At 36.2% G+C, this 27,887-nt stretch overlaps 1 protein-coding gene across 4 annotated transcripts; it reads right to left on the reverse strand.

Annotated features, from left to right (window-relative positions):
- On the reverse strand, positions 1-27,882 carry PNISR (PNN interacting serine and arginine rich protein). 4 transcript variants are annotated; one of them, XM_033234679.1, is made up of 13 exons: positions 27,438-27,882; positions 18,612-18,691; positions 16,836-16,954; positions 14,511-14,702; positions 12,722-12,945; positions 11,135-11,306; positions 10,031-10,221; positions 7,981-8,118; positions 6,555-6,654; positions 5,786-5,839; positions 4,502-4,672; positions 2,501-3,587; positions 1-2,268 (listed from the first exon to the last, which is right to left on the reverse strand). In XM_033234679.1, the coding sequence occupies exons 3-13, from the start codon at positions 16,921-16,923 to the stop codon at positions 2,238-2,240; spliced, it is 2,448 nt and encodes an 815-aa protein (XP_033090570.1). In that variant the 5' UTR covers positions 16,924-16,954; positions 18,612-18,691; positions 27,438-27,882; the 3' UTR covers positions 1-2,237. The 4 variants fall into 4 exon arrangements, with proteins under 4 accessions (XP_033090570.1, XP_033090571.1, XP_033090572.1 ...); XM_033234680.1 differs by having other exon boundaries at positions 599-2,268; positions 16,836-16,950; positions 27,438-27,579; XM_033234681.1 differs by having other exon boundaries at positions 599-2,268; positions 16,836-18,691; positions 27,438-27,579.
- Positions 27,883-27,887: the final 5 nt, after the last annotated feature.

Below are 27,887 nucleotides of genomic sequence, written 5' to 3' on the forward strand. Positions count from 1 at the left end.
TTCCACACCAATTTTTATTTATATTTTGGGGCCTGAAACAAATCTTATAATCACCTCTTTCAAATTACATTTTATTCCCTTAATGGTGTGGTTTACCCCCACTCCACAAAAACAATTACGACTAACACACTAGAAATATTTTTTTCATAGAACCTCTTAAAGAAGACATTTTCATTAACCAATCCAGACCAAGGATTGTCTCAAAAATTTAATCTGTTAATTTTCTGGTAGTGTTATTTTAGAAAATATTTCATAACCAAATTATACATCTAACTTTTATGTAAGTTTTCGCATTCACATCCTAAATCATGAAAACCCTACCTTATAAAACCTTACCACTCAAGGTAAATACTACATCACATGTCAAGAAAATAATGAATTCTCTAAATCTGGCACTGAAAGTCTGAAAAACCCAAATATCAAATTATAATACTGATTTATGTACTAATAATCACAAATGTCATGACGGCTTTAAAAAAAAACTACAGATTTAACTGATAAGCTTGCAAATTATGGCAGAGTAAATAAAACTGTCAAATACTACTTTTGGCTCTAGTTCATATCTTGCCCAAAAATGTGCATATCATAGCCAACAGAATTTTTCTGTAGAATTTTATTTTGAAAATAATATTTCACTTCAAGATTGATCTAAAAAACATTTTAAGATATGAAAATGTTATACAACTTATCTATTACAAATTAATCAGATAATTCTGTAATTAGGTACACTGTGTTAGCTTGCCTACATAAAAAATATTGCACATTTTCCTTTATTTTGTCTCCAGATGTGATTGATGTCTACACTATATAGAATTCCAAACTATTTTAAAGTTATTCTGTGAAATGTCATCTTTATAAATATCAGAACTAAATGCACTGTAAACAGCCATTTTGGTAAACATGCATTTATTCACAGTTGATTTATTTCCTTTAGATAAATGTATAACTGCTCAAAATTATATAATAACCTATGTAGAGGTACAAGAGCACACTATACAAATCTATTTCTATCTTCATGTTGAGGAAACACTGATCTTGGCAAAAATCTGGCATGATTTTTAAAATTAACTATTGCTGGTAAGAAGGCATACTTTAAAACTTTTCTGTGGCCTGCACCTGTTTTCTTTTAAAATTAAAATGTAAAAGCATTTGTTTTCAGAGATTCATTTATCACTGAATAAGTGATTACATAAAAAAAAAAAAAAAGGACCCTGAAAGCAACTGAGTTAAAATGCTTTGAGAGCCCCATTCTACTCGTTAGTTATCAATGCCTTAAACTATTAGACCACTCACTAATCGTAATTTTAAGAAACGGACAAAATCAGACAATTTTAATGTCATGAAATTGACACAAACCTGCATAATACAGCATTCCTCCATTAATTTGAGGTTTAAATATATACTTTAAAAATATAAATAAATATATTGAGTCATGAGTCTTATTTCTATAACCCCAAAAAGTGTTTCAAAATGCTTCTAAAACAGAAGTGACTGTAGAATATAGTTCCAGACTTGACTATTAGTGTCAAACACAATCGTTCCTTACAAATAACTCTACTGGTGCACTGGCTTGATTGATTCCAGCAATATCATTTTACAGGAGTGAACCACACGTTATACACACAGAGAATATATTATTTGAAAATCCCCAAAATAGGAAGAAAAGTTTAGAAAGTTGTCAAATACTTCCAAATGAAAAGTAAAGGTCTATTTCTAGCCCTCTTTCATAGCCTTAAAGTTGGAATCTGACAAAAGTCCATGGGTACAATTTACAAACTTTGACAAACTATTAAGTAAAAACCATTTTCTTTGGGGGAGGTGAGAGAAGGTACCTTTAAAACTTGTTATACAAAATTCCAGCTGCCTTTTGATAAAAGTACGTTCCTTAGATTAAAACCATAAAATTAAGGTGCAAGAGTTTAACAAAAATGAACTAAAGAGCTTTATTGACATCACAGTACATTCAAGAATAATTTTAAGAACATTACAGCTGAAAGAGAATGGCATGTTTATAGTCTTATTATGCACTATATTTTTTGAAAAAAATGTAATACAAAGAAATCCTATTAAGTAACTTGGAGCAGCATTGGAAAAAGTACACCTATTTACAGATTAAAAAAAAAAAAAAGATTCTGGTTTCACCTACACAGCCACAATGTGCCTCTATAATGAGACAAGCCCTTAAAACTCATGGAATTTTTTTAAACAACATCATGGCATTCTTGCCACATCATTCCTCAGCGTTTACGACGGGGAGGGGTTGTTGATCTGAAAAAAAAGGGAAAAGACAAAATTTAAAAATAAAAATGTATTTTAAACTAAAAATCTGCAAATTTAAATAAATAATATTATATAGGATTTCTAACATTTAAGACTATGATTATTTATCAAGTACCAAACTGAGTTTATTAAAGAGAGAGAGAAAGGACACTTTCAACTTTGAATAAATTCAGTCAAATTTTTTAAAAAATCAGACAAAATACTTTAAAAAGTATACTACCTTGATCGGGACTTAGACTTGTGTTTGCGGCTTGCCTTCTTACCAGACCTTTGAGATTTCTCCATGGATCGCGATCGACTATGTTTAGGCTTCTTAGCCTTCTTTTCTTTGCTACTTCCTGGAGACTCAGAACTGCTCCTTCCACTAGAATCAGAGCCTGAATGTTTTTTACTATCTTTGGTAGTACTTTTCTTACTATCTTGTCTAGAATCATGTCTTATGATTTTAACAGATATAGAACCACTCCTAGAGAAAGTTCTTTCACTTTCTCGTTTCCTTTTTAATCTATCATCCTGACTACTGAACTTAAAATCTTTTTCTTCTCTTTTTTGTTTCTCTTTTCTTTTATCCTGTTCACGTTCCCTTTCTTTGTCTTTCTTTTTCCTATCTTTATCTATACTTCGACTCCTCTCCTTTTTCCTCTCTTGTTCTTTAGCCTCACCTTTATGCTTATGACTGTTCCCACTAAGATTTCCACGTTGATCATCAATTTTACGCCTATCTCGACTCCTACTGCGACTGGCACGATTGGTTCGTCTATCCCTTGAGCGACTTCTACTTCTACGTCTCTCTCGGGAAGGACTCCGATTTCGTCGTCTTTCTCTTTCAATGCTATTTCTATTAGATCTCCTCCTATCTCTAATCTTCACCCTAGCCCTATTGCTCTCTATTTTAATTCTGCGAGAGTAGCTTCTACTTCTGCTACGTCTAGCTTTGATTGTTGGAGATCTACTCCTACTGTGTCTCTTTTTCCTTTTAGGAGAAGAAGACCGAGAAGAAGTACGACTACTACCTGAGCTAGAACTGTATGAAGAGCTAGAGACAGTACTACTAGTACTACTAGTTCTGCTATTGCTACTGGAACTACCACTACTAGAACTTCCCGACCTACTCCTTCCTTGTTTTTCTTTTTCTTTATGCTCTTTTTTTGGTTCTAAAACTGATGTGGTTTCATTTGGAGTTCTCTTCTTTTCATTAACCACATCACCGTCTGCTTCTCTTGCTTCTAGTAGTGATAAACTATTTTGCTCTTTATGGATAAATTCATTCATCTCTTTTGTAACCCTTTCTGTCTGTTGCTTTTCTTCTGAAACAGAAAAAGACAAAAACACTAAGAAAATGTGAATGTAAAATTCTCATACTACCAAATGTCAAGCTACCAGACTGCAACAACAGAACACCACTTTCAATAGAATTACAATGCAAGCCATAAAAGTAATTCAAAATTTTTTAGTAACCACATTAAAAAAGTAAAAAGAAACAGGTAAAATAACCTAATATACCAACAATATTATCATTTCAACACAAAATAAATTTTTAAAAATTCTGTTTTCTTTTTCAAGTAAAGCTTTTGAAATCTAGCATGTAATTTATACCTACAGCACATGCCTAGCCACATTTCAAGTCCTCTATAGCTTGTAGTTAGTTAAGTTACCCTCCTGGACAGTGTAGCAAAATACAGTATCAAGATGTAGAGGTGCGTGTGAGGCAAGTAGGAAAAGACTTCCCTTTTGTCCAACTAAAGCAAAATTTTAAAGGTAAATAAGTGGTTTACAGGGAAGTCTTAGCTGCTAACTCTTAATTACCTTTCTTAGATTTTTCAAAGAAGAAATTCTAAGTAAATTTTCCCTTTTGTTATTCCTACTATATAAAGTATCTTAAGTAAAAAACTTCTAGGTTCTCTATTATCCTTATATATCCTAGCTACAAATTACTTTTCAATAGTCTTACAAATATATTTCTCCCATTTCAAAAGTAAAAGTAATCTTTTTCATTTCAAGAATTTTAACAAGAAATAAAAATACCCTAAATAGCTTGGCTTATAGCCACTGCAATGAATGGCTCCTAAAACAACCAAACAAAAATTGTGACTTTAGTTTCAGTTATATCACGTTATTTATAATATAGCCTTTATTTTATCCTTTGATAGTTTTAGGTTGGTTAAAAAATAAAAAGAAATACAAAACTGGACCAAAATTAAGTCTAAAAGGTATACTACACCTTCCATCTGTTTATCATGTAATAGCTGCTGTTCTTTTTCTTTTCTCCAAAAAGCTTCCTGTTTTTGCCGGATTCGATGCCGTAATTCTTCATCATCAGTGTCAGATGACTCAGAGCCTCTGTCACTCCTCTCATCTTCGCTGTCTCCTGATCCATAACCACCCAGTCCACCTGTGTGCATAAAGCTCAGTCTATCATATGAAAAAAATTATACTATGCACTAAAAACTTTTCAAGGTCTGAGAAGAAAGCTCATTTCTTTTTTCATTGCCTTTTCCCAGAAGAATATGCTTATTCGGGGTGGGGAGAAGTATACATTCAATGCTTAAGGAGTTCACAGAACCTTCAGGCAAAGGTTACTTAATATCTTATTCTTTCTGGACTATTTCATATCTTTCTCAATGTAAAGGAATCATAATGGGTTTGCTGTACTTTCCATACTAACCAACAAAACTACTTAACAGGGCAGTAACAAAGCCACACTAAAGCTTAATCATCACCCTGAAAGTATTTCTAAAACTAACTTTTATTGTTCAAAGTTTAGAAATCCCTAGAGCTAAGCAATTCTTCCCTGAAAAAATTAGAATACTATAATCTCCCTGGTACAGAAATATTATGGTGCTGATACTACTCCCCACCCCGAAATGATATAAATAACCATAACAAAAACCACATGGGCATTTGGTTCTACCCACTTCTCTGTGTCCTCACAAAAACTAATATGAAATGAAGATGTGGAAAAGGCAAATTCAGGCTTTTACAGCCTTGATAATATACCATGCAAATAGTAAATTATTAACACATCACTACTATTTTACTATAAGATAAACCCTTTCCTCTATATTAAAACTTGACTTGCCACAATACAATCTATGTAAGTTATTAAAAGCATTAGTGGATAGGTTCCTCCCTAAGGCATGTATGCAATAATTCTGAAAGTGAACTTAGATATTATCATGGCTAAATTATGAATTATCAAGTACAAACTATAGGTGTTCACATATAATTATATATATAAAATGCATATATTGGAGCAATAAGGAAATCTTCCAATATAACTTGCCCCAATAAACTATGAATTAACCATCACATTTATAAATTTCTCACTGTGAATGCGTCAGTCAAAAAAATAGGCAAACCTTTTTAGACAGGATGACATAACCCTAAGACCTAGGTTTTTATAAACTGAGTAGGACTAATACAGTTTCAAAACAGAACACGTAGAGAGACAATGTATGTGTGATTTTTCCCTTTAGGCCCTTTCACAAATATGGAAAACACTTACCGAGTCCAGTGAGGGAAGCCAGTGCACTGGACTGTGCCAGCTGTTTTGCAGGAGCTTTGTATCACATCAACAACAGGAACAACATGTTAACACAAATAGCCACGATTTCATAGTCATGAGTCTATGGTATTGTTAAATCTACTACTATTGCTGCTTTTTGGGGAGAGAAGAAACATTAAAAACATAACATTCATTTTAAACCAGTATCATGTCTGGCTTTGAAATTATAACTCTGATGTGAGCTGAAATTGGTTTATAATGAGAAAAAATGTTGACAAGTATATCTGTATGTCTACTTCTGAGATTATGATATGTAACTTAATTTTTGTTTTCAATAAATTTTTAAGGTGTTACTAAAATATAGGGGTAGGGAATCACTTGCTTCTGTAAGAGATAACTGGTAAACTAAAAACTGAAGGTTGATAATTCAAAATTCATTAGTCAAAATAAACTGTATCAGAAGTCATACAATGCCATGTTATCTATAAAAAAAATCAGGTGAAATAAACTGAACATCAGGAATTTTCCACAATATATTTTAGAGGACAACAGCATGACTGCTAATTTGTACTCATGTAGGTCAGATAAAACAAAAATATTTGTATAGCTCTAATATGGTGTCTACAAATCTAATCTTTAAGAGTTAAAACATGCAAGAGAATATTCAAATATCTGGTAGAAATCCAACAAGGACAACAAAAAAAGTCCAAAATAGTCATCAGAACCAAAATACCCCAGGAAAAGCAAAATCAAAAACACCAAAATATACCTTTCGTTGCTTTGCGGTGTGCATCTTTGGCTACGTAATAAATTTCTTCATCTGTGACATCCAGTAGAATTTCTGTCAGAAGCATTTTTGTCAGCAACATCTAAAAAAGAGCATTTTATACAGCATTTCTAATGATTATAACTACTAATAGTGTGACATCTTCAAAAATATTAAAATACAAAGTCATTTTTTTTTTTTAGACAGAGTCTCACTCTGTTGCCCAGGCTGGATCATAGTGGCGTGATATCGGCTGACTGCAGCCCCCACCTCCTGGGTTCAAACGATTCTCTTGCCTCAGTCTCCCAAGTGGCTGGAACTACAGGTGTGCATCACCACACCCAGCTAATGTTTGTATTTTCAGTAGAGACAGGGTTTCACCATGTTGGCCAGGCTGGTCTTAAACTCCTGATCTCAAGTGATCTGCCTGCCTTGGCCTCCCAAAGTGCTGGGATTACAGGCGTGAGCCACCATGCCTAGCCAAAGCCAATTTATAAAATATTTTTAGACATCAGAGCAGACATTCCAAGGAATAAAGTATCTTGAACCTTTTTCTGTTAACATCAAAACTTCAAAAAAATTCTAGCCTGGGTGCAATGGCTAACGCCTGTAATCGCAGCACTTTGGGAGGCCGAGGTAGGCAGATCACCTGGGGTCACGTGTTTGAGACCAGCCTGAACAACATGGCGAAACCCTGTCTCTACTAAAAAAATACAAAAAATTAGCCGGGCACAGTCGTGGACACCTGTAATCCCAACTACTTGGGATGCTGAGGCAGGAGAACTGCTTGAACCCAGGAAGCAGAGGTTGCAGTTTGCCGAGATCCCACCATTGCACTCCAGCCAGGGCAACAGAGCGAGACTCCGTCTCCAAAAGAAAAAAAAAAAAAATTCCAAAATCATATGGATCAAAGAAAAAAATATTATGAATGTATCTGTATAGTAGAGACACTGAATTCAAAACACTTTTTCCTTTTTTTCTGAGACCGGGTCTCACTCTGTCGCCCAGGATGGAATACAGTGGCACCACCTCAGCTCACTGCAACCTCCACTTCCCAGGTTCAAACAATCCTCCCACCACCTCCTGAGTTGCTGGGACTACAGGCGCACCTCACTATGCCTGGCTAATTTTTTGTAGAGACAAGGTCTCACTATAGTACCCAGGTTAGTCTTGAACTCCTGGACTCAAGCAATCCCCCTGCCTTGACCCCCCATGAAGTACTAGGATTACCCCAGCCTGAAATCAACACATTTAAAAAAGTCCCTATTAATGAAAGTTTCTGTAATTGTTTTAAGTTAAAAGGAACATCTCTTCAATTAATAATACTGGTCAGCAGTTCTAGTTTCTATTTTTTCCTCTAATATTGTCTCCAAAAAAAAATTGCAAACAAAATAAATCCGTGTACATAGTAAGAACTTTAACAATCTACCATTTGATACTCTTTCTCCTCTTCAGTCATCTCAGGGTCACTATGATCTTCTTGAGGAACTGGGGATGGACTTCTGGTGACTTTCCCACTACTTGCAGCCTCAACATTTTCAGTGTCTTCTTCTTCCTCATCACTATCCTATAAAAAATAATAGTATGGTAGTCCAAATTCATGTGTATAATGTAAAATCCTTATCTTACATACAGAAAATCTTAAACCCCAAACTAAAAAGCCTACGAAGCAGAAATATGAGTGAAATTGCTATTTAAATTACATTTATTACAGATTTCATTTGATAATTTAAAAAGTATAACCTGGGAAAAACGTAAGGTTACAAGATGGCTTAGGAAAATAAATTATTTTTTCAATTTTCTTTTTCCCTTGGTCAATTTTAAACTTATTTTATAAATACCCAGAAAAACATAATGCCCAGAGACTGATTTAATTATTATCTATTACATATAAAGGGCCTGAGAGGCTTACAGAACTTTGGATAAATGGACCATAGACATATTATTCAGTATAACTTTTACAGCTATATATTTAAGCTATTTACCTAAAGTTGCACGATTTAAAATGAAAAATCTCTATCACATTTTTCAGGGCCAAGATCTCAACTGGCCCTGAAACTCAGTAAAACTTGCTTCTTTTTAGCTCCATAATGAAAAGATAAAAACGAGGTCTACTTCAGATTAAACAAATGCCAGCAGTTTGTCTCCTGTCTTTGTATGGTTTTAGGTTTCAAGATCCAGATAGCATGTGACTCTTTCCTTTGTCAGAGAAGTGTCCCCTAGTCACTTTTAATAATCCTAGTACGTAAAAGACAAGATGACCACCTAAATACTACTGCGGAAAGACTACCTGAACCAGGGGAAAAATATATGTAACACAATCCCACAGGCATTTGGGAGGAAAGAGGAAGGGTAATTTCCAAACAAATTTTTGATGCTTAAAAAAAATTTGGAACACCACTATTTCATGTAAGGATTTTTTTAAAACAAGAGTGGGCAGAGTGCCTCACGTCTGTAATCCCAGCATTTTGGGGGGCCGAGGTGGGAGAATCACTTGAAGCCAGGAGTTCAAGACCAGTCTGGGCAACATGGTGAAACCCCATCTCTACAAAAAATACAAAAATTAGGTGGCAGTGGTGGTGTGCACCTGTAGTCCTAGCTATGCACTTGCAAGGCTGAGCTGAGAGGACTGATTGAGTACAGGAGTTCAAGGCTACAGTGAGCTATGATTGTGCAACTGCACTCCAGCCTGGGCAACAGAGTGAGACCCTGATCCCCCAACCGCCTAAAAAGACAAAAAAAAAAAAAAAAAAAGTAAGCTTCAACAGTGTTTTTCTGTTGTTTCTTATTTTTGTTAATTAACATCTAGAATAGAAACACAGATTTGGTATATGTCTTTTGGGAAAAATAAAAGTAATTTATGGAATTTAAGCAAAACTAATGCCTGCCAAAATCTAGTTATTCTGCTCTTCTTGAGACTTACTTCTAAACCACAAAATGGCCGTGGAAGACAGACCAATTTTCTGAGTTGCATACTGGCCAGTGCTGTGGCTATCGTACCTGCTGAATAAAAAAGTTCCTAAACCACTCAAGCCATCTAACTGATGAAGACTTAAAGACTTTAAAATGCTGTTATACTTCCAGTGCTCATGTCAAAAACAATAAAAATTACTACATCCTCAGGTATATGTTTAAATGTTCAAAAGAGGGAGATTATATTTCTCTATTACTATTTTAAGGTAGATTTGTTTTATAATCTACCACTAGGGAGTCACCTGTACCATCATGAACGAATACAGATTGTTTATCAAGATCTAGCTAGCTCTCTGGAAAGAAATGTTTATAAACTTGTTTCCCATTTTCTCCTTACTGTATCTTCAGTAACACATATATAAAAACATAATCCTCAACACACTTAATGAACGTAATCTTAGGAACATCACTCTAATACTTTCCTATAGACTAAAATATCTATTTCAGTAAAGTTTTCACACAAACAAGATTATCACATGGCATTTCCTGTTGGGGATTCTACTTACAAATTTACTTCTCTGAGGTAAACGAGGGCCATCTCCTCCTTCAGCATCTTCTGTGGCCTTTTTTTCTTTTTTGGACAATTGTGAACGTTGTTGTTCCATTCTTTCTTTCTCCAATTTCTTCTGCTTTTCACGTTCCATTTTTTCAAGGCCTTCACGAATCCAAGCTGGAAGAGTCCTGCGTTTTACTGCGTCTGTTTCACATGGGAATATATACAAATCAATTAAGTAAAATATTTCTACAAACTTGTGAGTAAATTTAAAAAATATCCCATTAAATATCAGGTTTTCTTAAATGCCATCACTTTTAGTAACAGTAGGGAACACTGCTCTAGTGCTTACAATCTGCCAGGACACAATGAAAGCATGTTAAACCATCATCTAATTTAATCCTTACAAAAAGCCCTCAGAGATCACTACTATTACTCCACTTATTTCCACAGGTGAGGAAACCGAGACTCGAAAAAATTAAGTGATTTGCTAGTAAGTTAAAAAAGCAGTAAAGTTAGACTCTTTCTAAAATGTAAAAAATAAAGATTTATTAATAAATGCTCCTGTTCATTAAATACTGAACGATTTAGAACTTTCCAGATATAAAGTGGCATAAATATGTATTTGTCACTTGAAATAGGCTGGCTCTAAAATGTTATTTAAAAATTGAAATTTTCTGCCAAAACACTTAGGGGAAGTGAAATAAGCAGAGGAAAATTAATCTGACAGCAGTGCATCAGATGAACTGAGAGTGGACAGAGACTGAACAACTAGGTTTAAAAGGTCTAAGAAGGGCTCATATATCTGCATAGTGTACTGAAATGCCCACACTGAAGAAAACACCAAAATGATATGGTTAGCATAAATTTACACTTCATCACAAAATCTGGAATTTAATGTAAAGATTTAAAGAAAATTATTTAAACCTTTTAATATTTTAGACCAGTATCATTTTTGTGAATTTAAGTTTTATGACCATAAAAAATAAAGTGTCAATTTCTAACACATCAGAGATACTCGAACAATTTTAATAAAACAAGCCATTCCTTTTATAAAATGATAAAAAAAAAAAAAAGTCATGCCAATTGTGGTCCACTAAACTAATTAAATAGCTACCAATTTGTGGAGGCTCCTGCTTCACAGGAAGTGCAATAGGTGAACGCTGCCGATCCCTGAATGATGATGGCCTTTCTCTTCGATTCTGGGGAGGTGCTGGAGGTCCTGGAGGTCCTGGTTGCCAATAAGGAGGATGAAATCCACCTTGCGGTGGACCAAAAGCAGCCCCATGCTGAAAGAGTATTGCAGTTTATTTTTTCTTCAAATTAATACAATATACTCTCTGGGACACACGTGTGTTATGAACTGGGACAGTAGAAATCCATGTGTGCAGCACATCCAAGAATTCCATGGCTCTAATATCCACCGATACATCTATAGTCCCAAGAACCTAGGCTTACTTTTCTTAAGATTTTCCGGCTATGTAAATGCAAAGAGGCTTCTAAAAGCCACCTGATAAGCTACTTTGAAGAAGTATATGAAATTTTTCATTCCAAATCCATTTACAAGCTAATCCTACCAACACTAAGACATCAAATAGGTACTAATTTTTCTTTACCTAGACATTTTTGTCAATTTCAACACCCTCCTTACAGTGAACAAAAAGTGAACTAAACAATTTAAGCTGTTTCTATAATCTTGCAGATATATTCATTTATAAGCAAAGATAGAAGTTACTGAATCATTAAATATTTTCTGCTACTTTGCTATTTTCAGAGGCTTTTCTAGGCCAACTGCCAATACAGCTCTTTGTCTTGTTTACATGGGATCTACCACACAAAAGTAGGGTAAGCAGATGTTCCCTGCCATTACATTTCTTCAAACAAGATAAAAACTGTTTTATCCGTATACCAAGTATACAACAAGTATCTGAATATTTATTAATGAGAGGATTACCATCTCAAGGTGAATATTATATGTCCATTATCAAATCTACCTTAAAATTCACAAAATAATGATTTTTCTTTCAAAATTTTAAATTATGATAGCAGTTTATAAGTTAATAATTGCAGTCAGTTACTTAAAAATGACAACTAGCACTATAATTTAAGGGTAGAACCTGGCAGAGGGAATAAAGTAAATAAAGCCCAGCATACGACACTATTCCCCACAGAGTTCTATGTCCCTAGGAATGAATTAGATGCTACAGAGGAAATTATATACAATTCCATTAACATGTCATGTCAGAATGGAAAAAAAATGACACTAGAAAAACAGTCATAATTCTACATAGCACAAGGAATTACACTTAGGAAAATGATCTATGTTGATGTGTTTTATTCATGTCTTAACCATAAGCTATATTCAATTAGTGTGCATTTTCTAGTCTTCAACACTTAAATATACCATTTTGAAATATAAATTAGAAAACAAAACATATAGCTATTGCACTTACACATTTTTAATTTTTTCAAAAATTTTCCCTAATGATCTTTTATACCATTTTCCTAATGAAGTAAAAGAAAATCAGAAAACAAATTCTAATTATTTTAATATTCAAAAATTGCTAACTTTTCTGAGACAGAATGTGCTTATTTATACAAGTCTGAAAAGTGAAACACGTATCTTAGGTATTCTTGATGAGACACTTCCAAAGAATGGATTACGTGCACATCTACAATATTAAAGCAACAAAATATCTTTCACCTGATAGTCAAACTGGTTCACTGGCCCCACTGCAAAATTATCGGGTGGTCCACCAAAGTTGTGATTGTTCTGGTTAAATATATGCCTGTTGTCAGGGGCAAATTCCCCACTGTCCTGACTGTTGCTGTCTTCAGAAGGAGGAACAATGTCCATTGGGCCTGGTGTTGGTGGCATCCATGGCTGATCTGGAGGGGGGTGTGGGGGTTGCTGATGCATTCCCCATTCTATTTAAGATTTAGGCATAAAAACATTCAACAGGGGGTTATAACAAAATCAACACAAAATTTTAAGATCTCAAGAAAGATTTTTCAGTAAACATACAGATTTAAAAAACAACTTATGACTTCTTGGTCAAATTCCTTTTGTCTTAAAAATAAGCAATAAACTAAAATGTCATATGTAATTCAAAATGAGGTAATTCCACTCTAATTCACACCCTAACCAAATGCCCAATGTTATTTTTAACAAATGTACCAAAATCCAAAGCATTATTTTTGTTGAATTTTTATATTTTTGTTTAGTAACAACACCACAAAAATAATACCTTGAGGTTTTATATAATTTCTTTCTTACACGAACACATTTATCCTCACAACATCCCTGTGAGGTAGGGAGAAATCAGGTATTATTTTTGCCAATTTCGGGAGGGAAAATTGAGGCACACAGAGGTAAACCACTTGCCCAGGGTCACAAAGTAGAGTAAAACTAAGGGGTAGGGATGCCAGGGAGAGTCATTTGGGAACTTAAACGTAGGAACTAAAACATTTTCAAATGTGGGGAAATTTCACTTTCAAGAAAGCTAGAAATGAACTACCTCAAAGTATCAAAGATTAAAATATTTATGTTTTTAAAAGTAATCTGAATTCTCATATTTTTCATTTTAAATGAGGGACTCATTCTGTCACCCACGCTGGAGTGCAGTGGCGTGATCACAGCTCACTGCAGTCTCAATCTCCTAGGCTCAAGCAATCCTCCCACCTCAGCCTCCTGAGTAGCTGGGACTACAGGCATGCACCCCTATGCCTGGCTAATTGTTAAGTTTTTTTTTTTTTTTTGTAGAGACAGGGCCTTACTATGTTACCCAGGCTGGTCTCAACTGAGGTCTCCATTCTTATTAGGAGAAACAAAAAGTATTAATAGGGAAAGGAGGTTATGACTTCACCATCAGCATACCCAAATGTGAGGCTAATTCCTCCATAGTTTCAAGTGACTATTAAAAAAGAATAACACAAGCCATCGAAGACTGAATTAGCATCAAGAAATCTACATCATACTGTGAAATAAAACAAACAAAAAAGTAAAACACACAAAAACTTATGAAAGATCACTATCTGAAAAAAAAGGGAAGAAAAAGGTAGGCGGATGGTCGGGGCAGAGTATATTTGACAGACTAATTTGTCACACAGTGACACAATTTTTCTTTAATTAGAGGCTAGACATGTTTTACTCTGCCAGTGCTGCTTCTGAAAAGGCCAGAGGTTGCAATAGAGAGACAAAGAATGCTCTCTTCCCTAGATGCCAAGTGAGGTTTCCAGAGTGTTCCCAGCCCCTGTCAGCCTAGGAATGAAGAACCAAGAAATGAATCAAACTGAGTGCCACAATGCTAGCAGAATGAGTACAGAATAATTTTAACCACAAAATGTCAAAGTCAAATCAAATTGAAAACTGCCTATTTTTTAAGAAGCATTAATTTCGGGAAGTCATACTACTAAGCAAATTAAAAAATTTAATAATAATCTTCATTTTGTTTTTTAAAAGTCCTAAAATTGTGAAAACATAAACAACAAACCTGGTTGCTGCCACATTCTGTTGAAGTTTGAATCCCCTTGGAAATTCCCATGATTGTTTGGACCAGATTCCATTGTAGACATATCTTGTCCATTTGGCATCATTCCTGGTGGTTGTTCTACCATGCTTTGTTGTCCTGAAGCTTCTCTTTGGGCAATCCAAGCTTGGGCCAATGCAGCCCAGTCAATCTGGCCTAACGTAAATTAACATTGAATTCAACATTCAGAATGTAGGAGCTAAAAGAATAGTGTCTCTATGTAAAACAAGCATCTCAATTATTTCTTAGATCTTAAATATTTCAGACAGAGAGGGTATGAGGGAAATTAGAAAAAATTTTTTTAAATGAGAGATCTTAAATATTAAAGCATACTGTGTCTGAAAGGGTGGTTAACAAATAACCCATATTCAGGCTAAAAAATAATATAACTATTTAACACTTTCAGAAAAGAACTCCACAAGAACACTCTTAACCCATTTCTAATATTAATTCATATAAAATTATCCCCTGTATCTTACTTTACTGAGTTTTTAAATGTCATCACCTTTACAAAAAAAAAATCACCACAAAAATAATCAAATGCTATCATTTATTTCTTCAACATATCCTATTTATCTTTCCAGGCCTGCATTCGAGCCTATAGGCCTTGGATGAGTGCAGCTACCTAACTCTGTTTTTCCTTATGGTTGCCCTTCTTTAAGTAAGGCTCCCTTCTCTAGCCAAAACATGACTAGTGTAGTCTGGTTACAACTTCTTAGCCAATCTTTACTCAAAGTTCATTTCCCCACTATCTTGAAGACTCTCTTCTCAAGATATATTTTTTCAATTTTTAAACTTTTACCTATCTATCTATCCACCCATCTATCCATCCATGATCCATCCATCCATCCATGTAGAGTCCGGGTTATGAGCCTGGCTAATTTTTGTATTTCTGGTAGCGACGGGGTTTCATTATGTTGCCCAGGCTGGCCTCAAACTCCTGAGCTCAAGCAATTTCCCACCTCAGCTTCCCAAAGTGCTAGGATTACAGGCGTGAACCACCACACCCGACCTCTCTTCCAAAGTATCTATATTTAACATTTCAAGACCTTTTTAATACTTTTTATTTTGCAAGTCCACTCAAAAATGCATTAAGATCTAATATTAATAAAGTAAACAAAGTAGAATAAGATATGTTTTTCTGCATCTTACTTTAATGAAGATTAAATAGGTATTCTCTTACAGTTTGAAACACTGGCATAACCCCTCTGGGGTTACATATGGCAATGTGCATCTGAAATTACCATGACTTAGCAAACCTATCTCTTTTCATAAGAAAATAATTGGACAAGTGAATAACAATATGTACACAAGATTATGCTAATTGTTTTAAAAAGTGAAAAGCTACAAATAATAAAACATCCAAAAGTGGCTTTGTTAAATTATGGTACAATCCTACAACAGAATGACACACGGCTATTGAAAAAAGAAATAGCATCAGATTAACTCAGCGAGGGCACAGCAATATAACTGGTCTTATGGATAAAACAAAATTGGCCACTAGTTAATAACTGTTAAAGCTAAGTAATAAATGGGGGGCTCCCTATACTCTTCTACCTTTGTATGAGTGCCTGAAATAATCCATAGCAAAAAAATTTTAAAATGATATAGCATACCATCCAGTTCAATATGATATACAACTTTAAGAGTCAGAATTCATATAAGTGTGTTCTTCATAAGCAATCTATTTTAGGCTTTTCTCTTTCTTTAGAAAAACAAGGACTAGGCCGGGCGCGGTGGCTCAAGCCTGTAATCCCAGCACTTTGGGAGGCCGAGACGGGCGGATCACGAAGTCAGGAGATCGAGACCATCCTGGCTAACATGGTGAAACCCCGTCTCTACTAAAAAAAAATACAAAAAACTAGCCGGGCGAGGTGGCAGGCGCCTGTAGTCCCAGCCACTCGGGAGGCTGAGGCAGGAGAATGGTGTAAACCCAGGAGGCGGAGCTTGCAGTGAGCTGAGGTCCGGCCACTGCACTCCAGCCTGGGCGACAAAGCGAGACTCCGTCTCAAAAAAAAAAAAAAAAAAAAAAAAAGAAAAACAAGGACTAAATCAGTTTAAAAAATGTAAAATCTTCAAAAAGCTTTCTACCTTTTGAGAGTCTTCCAAAGGGAAGTCCATTTCCTGCTATATAAGCTACGGCAAGGCTATTTATGAGAACATTAAATTCTGACCATAAAATGGTCCAATACACCAATCTTAATTCCATATCCCTTAACCCTATCATGTGTCTTCTACCCATTTCCACATATCCAACCCCACCCTTTCAAATTCAATTGGTTTCCTTACTTGGATCCTGTTGGTGCTGGAATGACTGCATCCATTGTTGCTGGTTCAAGGGCCACTGCTGCCAAGGCTGTCCTCCTTGATCCCACATCCCTTCTTTTAAAATATACTTGATTTTCTATCTTCAATAAATTAAACATAGTTTAAAAACTATAGTGAGTTATTTAATCTTAAAACCTCACATCAGAAATTATTTTATGATGATACATTTATTTCATCAGAGGTCTAAAATTGTCAATAGCTTGCCAGAGGCCAACTAGAATTTTTAGGGTACCAAACAAGAGGTAGAAAATTTTACGTTAATGCTGGTCTCAGAATTTGGTGGCAAGCATAACAATGAATTTAGCTCAAAAAAGACTTAAAAAAAAAAAAAACTCTTATTTTTTGTACAATATAAATTTCTGGACAATTATTTTGAAGATTGTAGGAAAAAAGTGATTTCATTTCTCCCCAATCAAGATTCCTTTAAGATAGTAACCAAACGGCTTCAGCTGATGAAGAAAAATTCTTCCTCATAAATAATTACAGCTAATAAAAATGAAAAATGCAGAATATAATTAGAAAACTATCATATTGCCAAAAGTAATAAAATATTAAGTCAGGAAACCTTACAAGAAAAGTTGATGAGAAATCAGAAATTCAAAGGTTGCCAAAATATCACCCCTACAGATTATCAGGTGTCTACTATGCTCGCAGAATCACTAAGAATTCTCATAATAAATATTTAACTGAGTCCAATTGAGCTTTTGGATTTTACTTACAATATAAAGCAATTTTACAGAATAAAGAAATGAGATAAACTGTATAAATCCAGAGAGTAAGACAGCCTCTAAGACTTGGTTTCTTAACATATAAATAGCATGGAAAAGATGGGAGGGAAGGTACTTTATGTTAGTAACTATTAAATCTAGGAGATGGTATGGGGGGAATCATCGCACTAGCTCAACTTTTCTGTAAGCTAGTCTGAAAACATTCCTAATAAAAGGTTTAAAAGTCTTACAAGTCTAATATCTTTGTACTTTATCAAATACTGATACACAACCCTGTTCAAGAACCAGTGACTCACACAACCAGGGCATGGTTTCTTCTTTATTTTTGTATCCCAAGGCTTAGCTCATAGCAGGCATTTAATAAATGTTTACTAAATGAATCCTTCTAGACTGATCCTTTCCTGTATGCTAAAAAACAAGATAAAAGCAAGCCTCTGTATTGCAGGATCACAAAAAGTAGGCAAGTTGGATAACAATAAAATAGAGAAATTAACTCTAATAGGACAACTGGAGATTACAATTCAGGCCTTTAAAAGTTTCCAACTCCAGTCTTCGCAGCATTCCCAGAATGCCATACAGGTATAGTTCTATCTGCAGCAGATCCTAATCCCTCAAATGAAAAGCACTGTGGATTATGGGGGGTGTATTTCTTTTGTTACCTTGATTTACTTATGAGTCAAATGTACCGTCTTCAAGTTACACTAATCAATTACAACGGCATTATTAGAATATGGCAAAATAGGCACTAGATAGCACAAATGAGGCCAACAACTGGTTTGGGTATCAGTTCCAAGTTAAATATATTTCTTTTTCTAACCCCTCTTCAGTGTTTCCTTCTTCCTCCCCTTTGTGTCCTCTCCAGTTTCCCAAGTACACCTTTAGAGCCCTTTAAGGCTAAATAGGTTATCAGAGCCCCTGAAAAGTAATTTCACTTACAACTTTAATTAAGAGTTAACATATAAATAATAAATAGGAAACACCAACAAGACACACCAACTGCTAAACTGACCTCAGAGGTTCACCTTCTGTTTAAAACTTAGGTTGATTCACACTACAGCTTCGAAGCATAGCAGCAAGATTATGTATGCCCTAGGGGGGAAAAAAAAGTAGATATCTGCTTATAGATTATCATGATTTGCATAAAAATAAATTCTAGAGATGCAACATAAGTGTGATCACCTCCAAGTTAGTCACTTTTCCTTGCATTAACTTTATAATGGGGAATTATTTTATCATAATAAAGTTAAGGAAAAGAGATACACCAGAAATGAAGAGGCAAAGCATTTTAACATCTTTTTTTCTTTCCAAGTATCCTTTATTTACTTGAACAATTCCTTCATAATAAAAAACAATGTCAAACAATTTAGAGATTGAGAAAAAATGAACAAACATTTGAAATGAAGATCTCATCCACCTGTTATTAACTTAGATGATACAAATAAGGTAATAAAATGTATTAATTTAAATTTTCCTATAGAATTCTATGTTTAGAAATTAACATTAGCAAGGAGAGAACAGTTTGTTCCTGAAATGGTTTAGTTTCCTTTTTATTCAATCAACAGCTTTTACAGTTGACAGAAAGACAAACATATTCATCTTTTTATCTTCAATAAGGTACAAGAAACCATTTTGCACATAGCAGACACTAAATAAACAAGCAGTGTCTAGTTATTACTTTCTGTTTAAAGGCAAATGATGAGGAAGCTGTTAACTTCTACTTATGAAAACCAAAAAGCTTGCTGTGCTTTCCAACGCTTTAACAGCTTATCAGAGTTCAATGCATAATTTTCCTATCTTAAATTGTAAACCCATATAATACAGACATTATCAACAGCTCTATAAAGTGCCTATTGAAACTGAAAATGTGCACTTACTAAAACTATTTAAATGATGAAAATGATGTATAATGACTCCCTACCATCATTCCCAATCCATAAGTTTACTTTTCCAGAAACTACTCTAAATAAAGGTTGTTCTTACTCTTGTTTAATGGTTGTCATGGACAACTTTTTTAGCTCCCCTTTTAAGTTTTCTGGTCACCACCTGTCACCTAGACTTCAGAGCACAGGCTCTGGTTCTGGATGCCTACCTACATCTGTTTGTTAGTGGTGTGAACATGAGTAAGTTATACTCTAGTCCTTGGTTTTCCAATCTGTAAAACAGAAGACCTAAATGTCTATACCCCAAAGGATTATTGTGAGGATTAAATAAGAAACATATAAAAACTAAGCATTGGAAGTTTCAATTTGTGGTGATTAGTATCAATACTAGAGCTTTCTCACCATTACTTTTGGTAGCACTCTTCAAGTTAACAACTATCAGGGGGTTTTAAAAAAAAGGTGATCGGCCAAGCGCAGTAGCTCACGCATGTAATCCCAGCACTTTGGGAGGCCAAGGTGGGTGGATTAACTGAGGTCAGGTGTTCAGGACCAGCCTAGCCAACATGGTGAAACCTCGTCTCTACTAAAAAACACAAAAATTAGCCAGGCGTGGTGGTGGGTGCCTGTAATCCCAGCTACTTGGGAGGCTGAGACAGGAGAATTGCTTGAATCTGGGAGGCGGAGGTTGCAGTGAGCTGAGATCGTGCCATTGCACTCCAGCCTGGGCAACATGAGAAACACCATCTCAAAAAACAAAAAGTGTGATCAAGCCAACCCACTTCTGCTCAACTCCATTTCTTCTCCAGAAGCAAATCTAAAACTTACAGAGGTTTCACTTTATCTTTGAAAGAATTCTTTAGTCTAAATTTGTCTTCCTGTTTCATAGGTTGAAGCTTTTATTGTTATAATTATTATTTTTTTTTTTTTTGAGAGGGAGTCTTGCTCTGTCACCCAGGCTGGAGTGCAGTGGTGTGATCTGGGCTCACTGCAACCTCCACCTCCTGGGTTCAAGTGATTCTCCTGCCTCAGCCTCCTGAGTAGCTGGGATTACAAGTGCCCGCCACCATGCCTGGCTAATTTTTGTATTTTAGTAGAGACGGGGTTTCACTATGTAGGTCAAGCTGGTCTCGAACTTCTGACCTCAAATGATCTGCCCCTCTTGGCCTCCCAAAGTGCTGGGATTATAGGTGTGAACCACTGCACCCAGCTAAAGCTTTTATTTAAAAAAAAAAAAAAAAGTTTTCCTATGTACAGAGGTTTTAATTTGCATATTTTCAAGAGTTTGATTTGTATCACCTATAATTATTTTTCTGTATGTTTAAAACAGCCACTTCTACTTTTGCTATATTTTTAGAAGCTGTTCTTCCCTAAAGTTTTAATGGAAGCTACTATTCAAGTAATACAATGTTTGGGACACTTAGCCTGAGAAAAATAGAAAAAAGATGTGAAACTGGGAAAAGCAGAGCAGAATAAAAAAACAGTAAAGAAGGTGATGGTAAGTTAAGGAAGTTAGAAGTTAAGGGCTGTTTATTAAAGTGCTTTAATTAAGTCTGGAGTTGAGAAACTTGATTTAGTTATAGAGGATGACTACTGGATGAGGGCATAGGTGAAACACCAAATGGTTAGTCTTTTAAAAGACAATTTACCGGCTGGGCACGGTGGCTCACGCCTGTAATCCTAGCACTTCGGGAGGCCGAGGAGGGTAGATTACCTGAGGTCAGGAGTTCAGGACCAGCCTGGCTAACATGGTGAAACCCGTCTCTACTAAAAATACAAAAAAATTAGCTGAGCGTGGTGGCACGGGTCTGTAGTCCCAGCTACTCGGGAGGCTGAGGCAGGAGAATCGTTTGAATTCGGGAGGTAGAAGTAGCAGTGAGCCAAGATCACACCACTGCACTCCAGCCTGGGGGTCAGAGCAAGACTCCACCTCAGAAAAAAAAAAGAAAGACAATTTGCCATTACGGCATCTTAACAAAACTGTATGTGCACATCCCTCTGACCCAGCAATTCCACTGCAGGGTCCTAAACCATGAATGTGAATATTCACACCATAACTCAAAAATCGGCAGCATATCATGTAACAGTAAACACCTGGTTTCAGTGACATTAAATTAAAGGCAAGTTAAATAAGAGTGAACCATACAGTAGATTCCTATTCAGTCATTAAAATGAATAAGGTAGATTTCTACTTCTACATACTGATATGTATTACTGTACAAACTGCATTAAGTGCAAAAAAAGGGACTACAATCTGTCCCTTTTCTACAAAATTTTAATATTAAGTCCAAATTTCGTTTTCATGACCAGAGTTACCTGTTTCAGATAAGATTATCAAAATTTACTCTAAATCCTATAAGAAAATGAGACAGAGGACATTTGCCCAATGTCTCACAGTTGAAGAAGTTTGTGTAATGTTTACTGCCTGTACTAGTCATTATGGACTGTGTTCATCAGCTTCATTTGGTTCTTTGTATCTTTAAAAAATCTGTATTTTTTCTAAAAATGTATATTCACAGAATAAAATAATTCAAAGAATACAGAAAGATATAAAATAAAGATTAAAATTATCTGATTCCTATTTCCAATTCTTAGAGCTTAGCAGTTTTGAGATGATTTTGTAATTTAGTAATTTTCTATACATAACTGCATTTTTTTTTTTTTTTTTCCGAGATGGAGTCTTGCTCTTTCCCCCAGGCTGGAGTGCAGTGACGTGATCGCGGCTCACTGCAAGCTCTGCCTCCCGGGCCCACGCCATTCTCCTGCCTCAGCCTCCCGAATAGCTGGGACTACAGGTGCCTGCTACCATGCCCAGCTAATTTTTTGTGTTCAGTGGAGACGGGGTTTCACTGTGTTAGCCAGGATGGTCCTCAATCTCTTGACCTTGTGATCCGCCCACCTCGATCTCCCAAAGTGCTGGGATTACAGGCGTGAGCCACTGCACCCGGCCCATAACTGCATTCTTAAAAAGAAAAAGCCTCAAGTGGCATCATTTTTCATGCATTGGGCAAATGTCCTCTGTCTCATTTTCTTATAGGATTTAGAGTAAATTTTGATAATCTTATCCAAAACAGGTAACTCTGGTCATGAAAACAAAATTTGGACTTACGTTAAAATTTTGTAGACAAGGGACAGATTGTAGTAAAGACTTGGTATAAAACTAGGAAATACTTAAACTTTTATGTATGTTTCAGCACATAGCACAATGCTTGATAAGGAGTTTCATTAACTATTTTTTAATTAAAGAGTAAGATTACAAGTGATTTTATGGCAAGGATTTAGGAACGCTACTCTTTCTTCCTTCATCTTCACTACTAACGAATCTAAAAAATGCAAAACCTAGAAAACAGAAGGAATACACAGGCAAAACACACAGTAATCAATGGATACATATTTTAAAATTTCACTATGGTTTAACGAAATAACATAACCTTGTACCATTAAAAATGACATTTACAAGTTGGTTTAAAAGTGATTTGGAAAATGTTGATAATTTAAAGATGGGCATTTGCTACCCTGTTCTTTTCCACTGTTTGAAAGCTTCCATTTAATAAGTTAAAGATGATATACAATACTTTTTATAGAGGGTCTGCATTAAATTTTCATGTTTTTGTCTTGGCTCAAACAAGAATCTTCTTTAGGGGAGAGAAAACATTTTATAATAATTTAAATTCTCCATAATGTTTTGTCCATATTAAGTGGTTAAATATTTATAATTCACTGAAATCTTAGCAAGTAAATACATTAATGTTCAACCATGAAAATTACATTCCAATACTGCCACTGTGATTTTATAAACATCAAAAATTGATACCAATTTATTCACTCTTCCTTTAGACTTAATTTTAAAGTTTGTTAGGCTTGAGTTTTCAAGTTCGGAGAAATCTGGTTAGTGATGCGCAAGGCTGCAAGACTTTCCTAAGAGTTATTTCCCTTTATGGAGTAAAGTTAACTGCTATTTCCTTGGAAAACTAATGGGGTCTGGGAAGAACAGAAAGATGAATAACCAAGGTTTGTATCAGATCATCAAAACCATCACACACTGCTGCAAAAAAAAATCGAGTGATAGCTATCACCAGTGTTATGGAATGAACTGTGTCCCCGTCCAACAGATACACCGAAGTCCTAACTCCTGATACTTGTGAATATGTCCTTATTTGGAAATACGGTCTTTGCAGTTGTATTCAAATTACAATGAGTTCACATTTGATTAGGGGGGACCTTATTAAAAAAGAAACATAAACACAGGGACAATGTAACATGACCACAGTGGTACAGATTGGAGTAGATGGCTCTAAAAGCTAAGGAACATCAAGGATTGACAAGAACTACCAAAAGCTAGGAAAAGACAAGGATCCCCCACAAAGCCATTAGAGAGCATGGCCCTACGAAAAGCTCAATTTTACACTGTTAGCCTTCAGAACTGTGGAAGAATAAATTTCTGTTGTTTGAAACTAGCCAGTTTGTGGTAATTTGCTACGGTATCCCTAGAAAACTAATACAACCAGAAATGGCCATCATCTATTTTATCCTCTTCTTAAATGGATCTGTATCAGAACTTCATTGCTTTGCGGTCCTAAAACGACTTGTTTCAATAACAATCACTTATTTATTTTTGAGATAATCTCACTCTGTTGCTCAGGGTGGAATGCAGCAGCGTGATCTCGGCTTATGGCAACCTCCACCTCCCAGGTTCAAGCAATTCTCATGCCTCAGCCTCCCAAGTAGCTGAGACTACAGGTGCATGACACTGCGCCAGGATAATGTTTGTATTTTTAGTAGGGATGGGAGTTTCACCACGTTGCCCAGGCTATCCTCGAACTTCTGGCCTCAATGATCCATCCTCCTCGGCCTCCCAAAGTGCTGGGACTACAGGCATGAGCCACCCTGCATGGCCAAAGTGACAATCATTAATATTTACAAAAGTCACTCCAAGACTGTGACAGAGATGGATGAGAATTAAAATGTGGTATTTTAAAGTCCTTGAGCATCAACTACAAAATCAAAGAGCTACAGAAACACATCTATCATTTGATGCATAGGATGAAATATTTCTCAAATCAACCACAAAGCTGAGAAGCCAGAAAATAAAACAATTCTCTTTGCCCCTGACATTTCAGTCTCACATATAAGTTGACTGACCTCAAAGTCAAAAAAGAATTTATTTGTTTAATTCAGATTAGGTGGAAATGGCACTGGTAAAGCTTAATCTTGTAATCATTTGAAATATGGAAAACAGAATTTTTGCTACTTTATGTGACATGCATTTTAGTATATACTGAAATATTTGCAGCTTGTAGCTCAAAAGACATATTTTTTAAAGTGGAGGCCAAGGATGGCGGCTCATGCCTGTACACCCAGCACTTTGGGAGGCCAAGGTGGGTGGATCACTTGAGGACAGGAGTTCAAGACCAGCCTGGCCAACATGGCGAAACCACCACTCTACTGAAAATACAAAACGTAGCCGGGCATGGTGGCGCATGCCTGTAGTCCCGGCTACTTAGCAGGCTGAGGCAGGACAATCACTTGAACCTGGGAGGCGGGGGTTGCAGTGAGCCGAGATTGTGCCACCAATGCACTCCAGCCTGAGCAACAGAGTGACACTCTGTCTCAAAAAAAAAAAAAAATTTGCAGAATTGGATAGTTGGTTATAAATAACCCCCTCCCAAATAACAATAATTTAAAAATAAAGGTAGAGAGAGCGCCCAAAATGACATCCTAGTAGCAATGAGCACACCTAGGCATTAGAACTTGGTTTTAATATCGTTCTTCAAAAAAAGGAATCAGGGATCCTTAAACAAACAGCTGATTCTAGGACTGCGACAGGAAATGTAAAAGATGAGTCTGGAGCATGTATACTGCCAGGAAGTAATAAAGTGCAAAAAAAAAAAAAAATTGATAGGAACACATCAAAGGAGAACAGTAGACAACTCAAAGAGCTGCCAACGGCCAAAGCTGGAACAATTTCAGCAGCAAAATAAAGAAGTACTGGATTATAATACAAGTTATGTAATAAACATCCACAGGCCCATAATGATATGATAAAATAAATTAACAAATAAATGGCAGGGAAGAGACAAATCTCCCACAGAGAATTCCAAATAAATTATGTAAATATTCCACCCTAACTGAGGAAGAGCACAACTCTCCATTCAGTAAGCGTGGGCTCTGCAAAGTGACTTCCTTCCAAAGAGAACAGTATAAAAAGGGGTGGGGGAAGTAACTTTACAGTGGAAAATCTAACAAACACTACTCCAGAAGGGTGATCAAGGTCAATAACAATGTGATAAGTCACCTTGATAGTATCTATCCTTGATAGCATGGGCTGAAAAGGGCATCTTACCTCTGTGATCTTCCCCTGACACAGTCCGTAAAGCCATTTTAATCATGAGAAAAATGTCTGGCAAATTCCAAAAGCAGGGCACCCTACAATGTACCTCACCCATACTCCTCAAAAATGTCAAGGTCACTGTATTAATTTGGTATGCTTGCCATAACAAAGTACCAAAGACTGGGTGGCTTAAGCAACAGAAATTTATTTCCTCACTGTTCTGGAGGCGTATAGTTTAAGACCTATGGGGTTGATTTCATTCTGAGGCCTCTCTCCTTGGCTTGTAGACGGTTGTCTTCTCCCCTGTGTCTTCATATCGTCATCAATCTGTGTCCTACTCTCTTAAGGACAGCAGTTATTAATATATTGGGCTAAGGTCCACCCTAGTAACCTCATCGTCTTTAAAGACCCTCTCTCCAAATACAGTCACGTTCTGGGGTATTGAGGTAGGGATTTCAAGATAAGAATTTTACAGGGGCACAATTCAACCCTTAACAGTCATCAAAAACACGGAAAGCCTGAGAAACTGTCACAGCTAAGAATATACAGCCTAAGAATATACAACAACTAAATGTAATGTGATATCCTAGCTGGGATCCCGGAACAGAAAAAGGACTTTAGATAAAATGTGAGGAAGTAGGAATAAACTATGAATCTTAGTTAATAATTTATCATTACTGGTTCATTAGTTGCAACAAATGTACCATACTAATATCTATTAATAAGAGAAACTGTGTGTGTAGTGGGGACGTCCTACGTGCTCAACGTAAACAAAAACTGTTCTAAAACATAAAGTCTTTTAGTAAGTTAAAGAAAAAAACCTCTCTCAAGAACATCTTTAAAGAACTGTTTTATTTTCTCTATAAGCCCTCTGACACTTTGCAAAAAAATTCCACAAGTAAAATCTTTAGTAGTCTGGTTTCTGTTGGTTTTGCCCTGCTGCACTCAAATGAGGAATTCCAAGTTTATTTTGTTTCATTTGGGGGCAGGAGGAAGTAAAAAGATGTAAAAGATTAATGTTGAATTAAAATCTTAAGCTAGAATGCTAATTTAACAACCCACAAACAAATTTGTCTAGTGCTCAATTTGTTCAGATGACGATACCATCCCCCACAGGGTAAAAAACTGAATTATCGGATACTACCTGTTCCTTTATTGAAGCTTAACACATATAATATCCATCATTAGGTAAGAACACACGAAAAACACAAACTAAGGAACCGCGCCTGCGTAGTCGGAGCCTCAAAGGGTAAAAGCTCCAGGTCGGGAGCCCCCGCCTCCTCCGGCCCCCGAACCCCCTCCCCACAAGGGGGTTCCCACTGCGCACGCGCAGTGTTTAACGGCCGGTCAGGAACCCAACAATTAGTCCCTTCTCGTCCGAGAGGAAACTCTGTTAGAACATGGGGCCGTGAGCACCCTCTTTAACAGGGACATTTCCTTTTCAGCGAAAGCACCGCTCTGATTTACCAAGTCTGGCGGACTGCACCGCTTTAAAGGAATGAGGTTCCAGCGGTCGCGCCAAGCAGCGTACGCAGCCTATTTTAAGTTATGCTACCGTCGCCACAGAAACCAAGAGGGTTGTAATGGTCCGGCAAGTGCCCACGTGTAATTGTTCTCCATCACTTACCCACTCTAGTTCGGGAACCCTCTTGTCGCCGCCGTTCCGGTAATACCTCTCCAACGCTTTCGATGCTTCTACTTCTTCGGGAACAAGACAAGATGGCGCCCGATTTGTCTCACCCGGAAGTAAAGAATAATAACATCCGTTCGTCATCTGAAGCCATACCATCTCTCATCTAGGTTTGTGAACACGTGATTGTGCCGATTGACATGTTACGGCGCCATGTTTATTATGGGCAAAACCATCTCTACTTTGGTCAACACCGGGCAACTGAACCATTCCTGCACATTACTTTTTAATGTAGCCGGCCCCATTCCCGACCCATCTTTATCTTTATAGTGGCCAGAAAGCCAAGAGCGTAAGTGTTATATACACAGGGCGCCTTCAAGTTTTTTACTTTAGTAACGTGATCTTCCTTCAAGGGGAAGTATGTTCTCTCCTGGAAACACTCCCGCC

Source organism: Trachypithecus francoisi, unplaced genomic scaffold (genome assembly GCF_009764315.1).
Source record: "Trachypithecus francoisi isolate TF-2019V2 unplaced genomic scaffold, Tfra_2.0 Lachesis_group15, whole genome shotgun sequence".
Lineage (NCBI taxonomy): Eukaryota > Metazoa > Chordata > Mammalia > Primates > Cercopithecidae > Trachypithecus > Trachypithecus francoisi.